Source organism: Ostrinia nubilalis, chromosome 4 (genome assembly GCF_963855985.1).
Source record: "Ostrinia nubilalis chromosome 4, ilOstNubi1.1, whole genome shotgun sequence".
In the NCBI taxonomy this organism is placed as follows: Eukaryota; Metazoa; Arthropoda; class Insecta; order Lepidoptera; family Crambidae; genus Ostrinia; species Ostrinia nubilalis.
The window spans coordinates 14,176,442-14,187,389 of record NC_087091.1 but is presented as its reverse complement, the minus strand read 5'-3'; the positions used below and the strand labels follow the sequence as shown (position 1 = coordinate 14,187,389).

Here is a 10,948-nt window from a genome sequence, read left to right as displayed (position 1 = left end):
TAATAATCCTCAACAAAATGTCAAATTGACAAATAATGACATTGACGTTTTAGTGACATTTAGTTTTTTTATAAGCAAAGGTAATAAAATTATACTTTTGTAATTATTAAGAAAAATTAAAAAGTTGTAATTTATACTAAAATCGAAAACTTAAGAATAGATGTATAGCCTGACCAGGAACATAAAAACCCTCGCCATGTTGCGGAAAACTAATGGTACTAATTTCTTTTAATGGCAACAGTAACTGAAAACTTCATTGACATGTCACCTTGCATGTCAGTCTATTGTTGTCAAAGTGTAAACAAACTTTATTTTAAATGTGTGCAATTGATTTTGTGAATTAAATTGCTAAAATATTTTTATAGTCGTGAAAGAAAAGTGGTTCACGGTGTGTTAATGTATTTGTCGAAGAGAAATACTAAGGGTTCGGACAATATTTTCATTGAATAATGTTTCCGACAATGGTTGTCAAATTGACTGACATGTTTATCGTATAGTACAGTCCACTATGAAAATTAGCTGTAGTCTGTTTCAACTACCCATTTTAAAGTTTTTTGTTACTTTCTAAGTTTTGAATTTTATGGAATTGGGAAAGAAGTACCGAGTTTGAAGCGTTCATGAGCAGACATTGCAGTTGAATATTCAAGTTCTGAATTTGATTATTGATGAATAATAAAATAAATCCTACTAGCTCGATTGATGGTTTCATTTAATTTATTTAAACCAGGTTACCTTTAATAATATTTTTCGTTCATTTATGAAAATATCAAATTAGCCCGTAATCCTGAATCCTGATACATAAATTTAGCCTATTAATTTAACACATGTACGACTGTACTCAGTGTTGCACTATCAAATGCAATTGAAGCGCCTCTATGCCAGGGTTTTTATGTTCCTGGTCAGGCTATACTAAAAATCATTGATCACAGCATTCGATATAATTCTTAAGTATTATTTTCTTTGTTGCATGCAGGAAAAAGTGTGACATTTCTGTTACCTAGCGCGACGAGATTAAAACTACCCTCAACCTATTACTTATTCTGTGCCTCAACCCTCCGAGCTCCGAGCCGACACAGAAGACTTTCTGTGCTGTGCAGCAGCAATTAGGATATTGTTATTTCGACAAGCGAGGGCAGTTCGCATCCATTTGTTTACATAAACCCATTAAGGGCTGATTTTTCAATCGTCGGATAACTTTTATCTGAAGAATAAACTTGTCATTTTGACATATTTTCCATACTGAAGCTGTCAATGTACCAAACTTATTCTTCAGTTAAAAGTTATCCAACGATTGAAAAATCGGCCCTAAACCCAATGAAAAAATATCCAGAGTCATTTAATTTCAACGGTGCATTTATGTACCTACTATGGGCCTCAGTTCCAGCTACCTATTGCTATTTCCGGTCATATCCTCTCGTTCTATCGCAAAGAATCACCTTTGATGAGGGCGAGAAAAAAAACGGCAAGCAACGGGTAGCTGGAACTGTGCTATGGTTTTTTTCCATTATCACCCATTCTAGTGGGTGAAAATAAAAATAGCGTTTTTTTAATAGTGAGGAATTCACTATTGGACATTGATATAGGTACGTTACAATTTTATGGCAGGTCATACCTAGATAAATTATAACGTAATCTTAATTTTACACCCGCCCTCCTTCCCTCGCTGAAATTTCAACAAAGTCTTCGATCTCCTATGGATATCAGTCCACCAACCCTACCATTGCAGCGCCCACTCTAACCCCCCCCCCCCATGTCCTTGCCATGATCACAAACTGTGTTCCTTCTAAATTGGTTCAGCGGTTCTTGAAATATAACCACGAGCCCACGATATGCATATTAGTGTTAAGATTTGACAAAGTAGTTACATAATTAATAAACTTGAATAAGTATTTAAAAATTCAATAAATAGAAATTATTTGTTTTTACCCGCTATAATCACCCACGGGTGGAATGTAGGTAATGGGTTTTTACCCGGGTGGAAATGTATAATTATTTATTTTGTACGCCATTAAAAGTTATTCAGTTTACTTTAATGACGTATTAGTTAGTTGTAGTATGTATCACAGACTGATAGTCATGTAGGTATTATTATTTAAATCTAACATCCTTCTATCCATATATGTGTAACATCCGGTTAAAACCGAATGTGGTCGTTGGGATTTTGATAAGGTCCAGGAAAAATACTGATTAATTTACAAAAATTAACACTTTATTTCATTTTTTAAGAAAGTACAATTTGATAGAACTTATTCTATATGCAGCGACTAAAAATAAGTTTCCAATTCGCTGCGTAAACGATTCTTCAGTAGCAAATTAATATAAGTACACCAAGAAGAGTCAATAATGATGGTTTATCCATCAAATGTAAGACTCAATAACAACACCTAGGATTATACTTTACTACGTGGATATGGCTAAATTATTATCAGTACGATAATAACACAAGTAAAAAAGTTTTTTTGTACAATATTTTGTGCAAGAATTCAGTAGGTATTTATGTTTAAGTCTACATAGACAAATACATTTTGTTTTTTCAATTAATTCTGTTTGAACAGTTTAATGAAAATACTGAGTCAAGTAATCAATTAATACTAAAAGACTAGGAAGTCACATTAATAGTAAGTGGAAATTAGACAGGAAGTTATTTCCCAGGAGTCCCCTGATACCTAAATTTTAGACATACACATACATAATAACAATACATAAATTATGTATGTATGTTACTACACATATTAAAACTAGGTAGGTCAGTGTTTTCTAATTATAAAAATAAATACATAGGTACTGAATTATGGCACTGAACATTATCTCTAACAGTAGATATACGGGGTCATTCCATAAAAATCTGTATATTTTCGACGTCATTTTGTCCGTAACTTTTTTACGATGCTTTTGAATACTTTATTAGTGTAAATTATTGTTTATTAATTAATTATGTTATGTCTAAAAGGGCCAGTCACTTTATGCTTTATTTTAGGAGAAATTATAATTTTCAATTTTTTCATACTACATTACTCCTATATGACTTCTAATAAAGTATAAAACTTTTAACCTTAACATTTATAGATAAGTTAATACACATAATGTAGTTGTTTTGTTATTATCACTATATAAAAAACATCATTCCCTAACTAGTAATTTAGTCCCAAGTGCCGTTTAAAGCTAGGGCCTGACGCTCTAGGGACTGACGATTTGGAGTAAAACTTAACACAAATGCAGATTAACTTTATATTATAAGACGCTTAATACGATGTGCCGAAAATAGCCAAAAAACCACACGTAAATACTATTAAATTATATACAATTTCCTATTATAATCAATAAAGCTACTCAACTAGGGACTGACGAAGTGACTGGATTAACACATGTTTCCGCAACAACTGGCACGTTTGCACTTATTCAAAAAACGGCTACCGCAAAGCCAGTATGGTCTGAGGATAACTTTGTATCGTACTTTAAACTCAACTAAATGTCATTCACTCTAAATACATATTAAAGCGCAAAATTATAAAATCAGTGCGTGGCGAGGGAATGACGCTAAAAACTGTAGACTCTTTTTCAACTAAAGAAAATCAAATTATTGTTTATTGAAACCGCAAAATATTAATAGAATTTGGTGTAATATACATTTAAATAGATTATTCGTTAATTAAAACAAAGGATAAAGTTGATGTTTTTATAAATGTGGGTCCCAAAACACAAACTTTTGGAGTACGGACATGCCTAGGGAATGACGTTTTGAGTCATTCAAAAGGAATTTAAGATGTTTTAAAAATAGTTTCAAAAAATATAAATGGGTGATGAATAAAGCACATTGCGAGCTGTTATTTAACAATTTTGGAATAAAATATTAACAAATATTTCATGTGAAATGTGGCGCGGACTAAGAGTTGACATATTTTTGTGGAATGACCCATACAGGCTTCTATATTTATCTTATGTCAGCATACATCAACAAATGTAATAATAATCGCCTTCTTCATAAAAACTTTTAACATTAAATAATAAGTAACCATTGATCACTAATTAATTTAAGTACATAATTGTACCTTAAAATAACTCTCTTATAACAAATATGTAGTACTTAATATTAATACTTTCTACGAAAATACATTTAAATTTTCGATGAATAAAAATTTCATTGTGATTTTGAATTGACACCAAGTAATTTTCAAGGGTGGATGATCTCAAAATCGTGAGATACAATAGCATTATAAATACTGGAAAATAATACTTAGCAAATCAATACCTAATTCATACAAAAAGAATTGATTTACTACAGAAAGATCATGTTTTACTTAGTAGGTGAATATAAACATCGAGATGAAATTCAAACATAATAAGGTAGGTAAGAAAGAGAAATCAACATAATTATTGTTTATGTTCAAGCTAGGGTTTGCTCCCGGGAAATCCCGGTACTCATTTTTCCCGGGAATTCCCGGTAATCTAATCCTTTATCTAGTTCCGGTACTGACGATGCAATTCCCGGGACTTTCGGTACTTTCGGGACTTCAATAATTTATTTTTGAATGACAATTTTTTGACTAGATGCCATCCTCTTTTTACGTACACACTATCAACAAATGAAAAAATATTAATAATGTTCCTAATTCATGACTATCCTTTTAAGACTGATTGTTTTATCTGATTGTACTTAGGTACTACTTATTATTTCTTTTATTAGCGTGTTTTTTTATAAACCTAATTTAGTTAATTTATGTTTTGTCCCTAACTCTTGTCGCTGCCAGTATTTGACATTGATAGAAAGTGGGAAAACATATTTTAACTAAAATAGGTTGATTAAACGATTGTTGCTTTTTATGAATATGGGGGTTATGATTTTTAATGGGCTAGTTTTGTCGTGTTGTGTAACTGTTTTGACTGATTTACTATTAAGGTAACAGACCAATTGAACTAAACAGAAAAAGTTCAATATTTTTGTTAACCTATTCACATTTTTATAAAAATTACGTACAAACTAGGTAATTTGTTTTAATAACCATTCACGTGAGTACCGAAATTCCCGAATTTCCCGGTTTTCCCGGTACTGGCTTAGACCTGGTACCGGTAATTCAGTAACACTCCTTAGTACCGGGACTTGCAACCCCTAGTTCAAGCTAAGCTCGTTTACATACCATATTGTCGAATATGAATTATTAATTTATGCGATAGTTATTGTCACAATAATAACGTTTTCCTCTTGATTTTATCAGTTAATTAATCGATAATATTTACAAAAAAAATAGTTAAGTAATTACGTAAGTAGGTACATGAATCAAAATAGGCATTCACTTAAAAAAATCAATTAGTTTTGCAGAGAAACAGTAAGCTTGTAAACTAGTTTTGTGAGCGTCACAATAATACTGTTCGTAAAATTGTCATAAATACTCCAAAAAGTTTATTTTCTTATAATATCAATTACATCTAAACATTCAGTCCTTGTCACAAGCTATATTATTACTAGTAATGCTAATTTTCTTATCAACTTTATTGTGAGAAGTATCGTAGTCCTCATGGAGCACCACAGTGGTGGCGCTTACACTGGAAGGACTATGCGAATGAGTTACATTTGTACGATTGCTGTCTGCCAAGTGTTCCAGTTCATGGCTTTCTAAATTGGGTACCCCAGAACAAATAGAACTAACCCTCGATACAGATATATGTTCCTCTGTGGGAGATTCCTTCGAAGAATTTTTCCCAAATAATTGAAGCAGAGAGCATAAGAAAAATGTAGCATAAAACCAACTTACTGACATTATTAATGCAAGAAATGTTCCGATTTGGAAATACGGAAGAAGATTAGAACGGAGAAGAAAAATCCCAGCTAAACCGGTAGTCAAAGCAGCGGCAGCAGTTGGTCCGGCGGAGGCCGATAGCGCATACTTGACTCTAGACGATTTAGTACCACTGGCATTTGTGTAACTCAGTGCATAATGCAGACTAAAGTCAACAGCTAAACCAGCTGATGTCGATATAGCTACACTTTCCAAAACATTCAATTTCCAGCCAGATAAAACCAAAATCGCTATGGTGACGGTAGATGAAAAGATCATTGCTGTTAACGCACAAATACTAACTACGAAATTTAATGTCGCCGGTATCAACACGACAAATCCTAAACTAGCCGATAAAATTAATGCCATTACAGTGCCACTGGCTAGAGTTCTTTGGAGATCATAAAACTGGAAATCAGACAAGAACCAACCACCTGACATTCCTGGTGGCGCAGATTTTAATTCTTCTTGTGTCCAGTTTTCAACATGCAAGAAGAAATTATTCATACTAGTATACGACATCGAATATGGGACTACACTTTCAAATTCAACTACCATAGCGGCTACAGTAGGTGGCCTTGCGCTTCTTAAAAATTTGGGACCAGCCACCCCAGGCATAAACAACTCCCCACGTGTCCCATATAAAGACTCCATGGCTTTTATAATGCAATATTCAAATACTTCTTTTTTATAGGGGAATGGAGATGACTCGCAGCAAGGTGTTCTATTTAATTTGTCAATATTATCAATGCACCGAATACTCATTAATTTTTTGAAACCTTCAATAAAACAATTTGGCAAAAGAGGTCCAAACATTGGCTGATAGAATGATTGTGCTTTTAATTTCATGCAGAACTTTAACAACCATACTTGGGAGCTTGGATCAGACACAGAAAATGTCTCATCAAAAACCAAATGTCCTGTGGAGTATGGGTCCATATGGTTTCCATTGTCAATAGCTTTAGCGCCCCATATCCATCTTAATGGCATTCTACTACCTGTGCCAATGTCTTTTCCAAATCTTTCAAATAGGAATTTATCTCTGTACTGCATTTCATACTGTTCTACAGGATGTGAAGACTGAAATAGTTGAAATTGTCTGGACTCTGGCAGTTGCAGCCCTGGAGAGTAGAACACTACAACAATACTTCCAATCCCTATAGCACCCAATGACATAACAAACGGCATGTGTAGTTTCATTACACATGTAATAATGAATCTACTTAAAACAACTATGATATCTTCCCAAATCTCATTAATAGCTTTCTGAATTACATCTAATACCTTGACATTACTAGTACACAATTTAACATCTATAACATACACTGATACAGGCAACCAACTAATCATTAGTAAAAAGTTTACCATAACCGCCGTTCCTGCAAAAACGCTAAAACAGTTAATAGCTGGAATGTAGCTTACATAAGAAGCGAAAAATGCAACTGCAGTCGTCAAAGTTGTGATGAACATAGTCACGATAGAATGTTTCAAAGTTTCCTCAAGGATTTGCACGAGGATTGTTTCTCCAGCACTTGATACATTCTTGATGTCAGTTAAACAGTTATCTTCAGTCACCACATTATCTCTTATGAGCTGTTTACTAACAGTGATCCAAATTTTAACATAGAGAAATGCATCGTCAGCTCCAATTCCTATCACAACAACTATCACTAGTAAATTCATAAAGGGAAAAAACTCCAAATTGAACACATAAACATACAAGAAGTATGCTATTCCAAGTGAATATGCTATTGCCGTAAATAACAGCACAGTAAGAATTACAGATTTAGTGTAAAACCATACACCTATAAATACAAAGATACCTCCTAAACCTATTAGCCAGGTGTCTTGAATCAACAATGCATCAAAAAGAGTATTTTTTAGTCCGAAATCCATGGCAGGTACAGTAAGAGCATCATATGTCAAATTTGAACGTTCCAACTTTACATAATAAGGTAATGAAGTAACACTATATGGCAAAGGAAGAAAGATCATTGCATTTTTCACAAAGGTTTGGGAATAATCTGTTGGGGAGAAAGCCTCTGAGTCTATGATATAAAACAACAAATTGTACACAGCATCATACTGTGAACAATATTTTGGGACCTTACAACGGTCCAGGTCACACGATGCCATTAAAGTAAAATTGTGAAAATAGCCAGCACATTTCCGTAAAATACTAACAGCTGAATCTACATCCTCCCTGGTTAAATTTTCACATGTACTCTTGCCTGAGATTAAAGCTATGTAGTTTGGCACACTCCAAATAGGGCAGCAAAGATCTTCAGAATGTGTGTTCCGCTGACACAACTTATAATATTCAGATGTTCCCACTTCTACAAGATCAGTTTGGAATTTACACATACTATATACATTTTCAAATGTTAACAATGATGTATTATCAGAACTAGTTACAACTAAATGGGCATAGTCAGAAACTGGCGGGCCACAAGTACCTGACGCGTAGTTGAGGTGGATGGGCTTGTCGGGTCGTCTCTGCATCTGTTTGATTGATAGCCATTGTTTCCGTCTGTGTTCCTTTATAAAAGCAGCATTCTCATCTTCAATAGAAACATTGATTCCAAAACCCCAGTGCACATGTCCATTAGATATGTTTAATTCAGGTAAATTGAACAACTTCTTTTCAATTCCTGTACTATTGTTTTTGAGTTTTTTCTTTTTGTTGCGATTCTTCTTTTTTGAGCGGCCGCGACCTGACCTGGGTTTATCTGGTCTGGTTCTATTGTAGTAAGTATGATTCATACGAATTTGGTCTTCAATTTCCTTAGGGTTAACGGCCAGTCTCCGAGAAGGTCTCGTTTCGTCGATCAAATTTTCCCAAGCAATAAAACGGTGAGCCAGTGCAGTGCCGCGGGTCTCAAACCCAACCAAAGGATCGGAAAATGATGGCAATTCGTGACATACCAAAGGAATTACTGTAAGTATTGTGGAAATCACACTTATGCTTCCAAGAATCAGGTAGGGGTGGCGAACAATAAATCTGGCGTAGGCAGACAACATCATTTTGTGTAGATTTCATGAGCTTCATAGTTATTATTCCTCTAATCCATCTTCTTGCATTAATGTAACAACACATACTCATTTAAAAGGAGCTTAAGAAAGTTTATTTAATACTGATAAAGAATCACATTTTTTAATGGAAGATGGGGAACTAAAAATTACACAAAACCACTGCTTCATTGAGAAGAATACACACATTTGATGAATTTTTCATTTTCAGATTTTGACGCTGTCTTTTTTTGATTGACGCATGTCATATAATTTTGGGGTCAAAAATTACTAATGACAGATTAAAAATAGGTAGAAACGGGTAAAACTAGGGGTACAACATCGAGAACTTAACTTTATCCTTTCCAATATCCTACTAAATAATTTCTTTACAATATTTAATGAAATAAAAAACGGGGCCTGGGTCATGATAATATGTTTTAAATTAACCTCGTTATTAATTTCATTAGTAATTTTTAAATTTTAGTTTTTAAGTCATTTTAAGTTAATGTAATAATATGATAAAGTAAAATAATAATAATAAATAACTAACCTCGTTAATATATTGTTAATTTCTTTGATATTTCTTTCTTCTTAATTATCTGTGAAAATGAACGTGACCGCATTGGTGACCGCAAACAATTTCCAAGCTGGCAACATTATTATTGTCTCTGACATCTTGTGATCACAAGACCTCTCCGTTTTGAGTTTTCTGTCAAGGCAAAAATTGGGCGAAAAAAGACCGTCCCGAACGGGATTTACGGGTAAAAAGCTCCAATTTGCTCAACAAATATCTCAAGATGAGATACTTCCTCACTTACCTGTTTGTGCTCCTTCTGGGAATCGCTATCACAGTGTTCTCGTTGTACTATCTCCTGAATGGAAAGGGTGAGCAAATCAGTGTAGGATGGTTCTTGGAGAACACGTCCCCTTACATGTGGGGGACGTTGGGAATCGCGTTCGCCGTGGCCTTCTCCGTGGTGGGCGCCGCGATGGGCATCCACACGACCGGAGTGAGCATAGTCGGCGGAGGTGTCAAAGCGCCCAGAATCAAGACCAAGAATTTGATCTCTGTCATCTTCTGCGAGGCTGTCGCCATCTACGGTCTGATCACCGCCATCGTGCTGTCGGGTATGCTGGAGCGATACACAGAGCCCCTTGTTGACATTACTATCAAGCAACAGAACTGGATGGCTGGCTATGTGATGTTCGGAGCTGGGCTTGCCGTGGGGCTGGTTAACTTGTTCTGTGGTATCGCCGTCGGGATCGTGGGCTCTGGAGCAGCCTTGGCCGACGCAGCTAATGCAGCCCTGTTCGTAAAGATCCTAATTGTTGAGATCTTCGGGTCTGCCATTGGTCTCTTTGGACTCATTGTCGGTATATACATGACGTCAAAGGTCAAGATGGGTAACCAGTAATGTGAGAAGAAATGGAACTTGAATTTAAGTGTAAGTACTTATAGACTATTTTTTATCTTGTTGAAAAAGTCATGCAAACATATGAATTTTACCTTGTCAGTTACTGATCAGTATAATAATTTTGCATTGAATGACCTGACCTGTCATGTGGCAGGGTTTAATTTTCTTCTGGAGTAGGCCTTTCTTTGGTCTGTATAACACAGAATTGACATTAGCTACTTGTTTCTCCCATAGGTGTGGTATTTTTTATATCTACTAGATATATTTTTTATTGTATCAATAAGCTTATTATTTGTGTTAAAACTGCAAAAGTAAAATATCTATTTTAGACATGTAAATAATATTTTATTGATTCAATCAGAGTACGTATTTAGTCATTTTAAGGACCATGTGACAAGGATTATGCTAACCAAAGGCTAAAAGTAAAAAATTTGGGATTGCAAAGCCTTGAATTATGTTTGAAACTTTTTTTTCTTCTTTATGGCTCTCGCGGAAACTTTTATTTACAAATCATTATTATATGTGGTATAGAAATTAACTAAAAATTAAAAAATAAATTGTCTTTTTTTTCAGTGGACATCAGCACTGGATCCAGCCTTGACCCCAATCTAATCTACAGAAAATATTCAGTGCTATGAAAACAAGAAAAAATCACAGAAGCAAATCAAGCTTAAAATTCATAATAATACAATGTTAAATATGTGTAGTTTGGATTTCCAACACACTGTTATCCTGATGTGTGCTATG

General features: G+C 34.4%; 2 protein-coding genes across 2 annotated transcripts; one reads left to right on the top strand and one right to left on the bottom strand.

Moving 5' to 3' along the window:
- Nucleotides 1-5,116: 5,116 nt before the first annotated feature.
- On the bottom strand, nt 5,117-9,060 carry LOC135071216 (protein dispatched). Its single transcript, XM_063964990.1, has one exon. It carries the CDS (start codon nt 8,796-8,798, stop codon nt 5,433-5,435), a length of 3,366 nt encoding a protein of 1,121 aa, XP_063821060.1. The 5' UTR covers nt 8,799-9,060; the 3' UTR covers nt 5,117-5,432.
- Nucleotides 9,061-9,466: 406 nt separating this feature from the next.
- On the top strand, nt 9,467-10,948 carry LOC135071215 (V-type proton ATPase 21 kDa proteolipid subunit c''). Its single transcript, XM_063964989.1, has 2 exons — nt 9,467-10,231; nt 10,775-10,948. Exon 1 carries the CDS (start codon nt 9,584-9,586, stop codon nt 10,199-10,201), a length of 618 nt encoding a protein of 205 aa, XP_063821059.1. The 5' UTR covers nt 9,467-9,583; the 3' UTR covers nt 10,202-10,231; nt 10,775-10,948.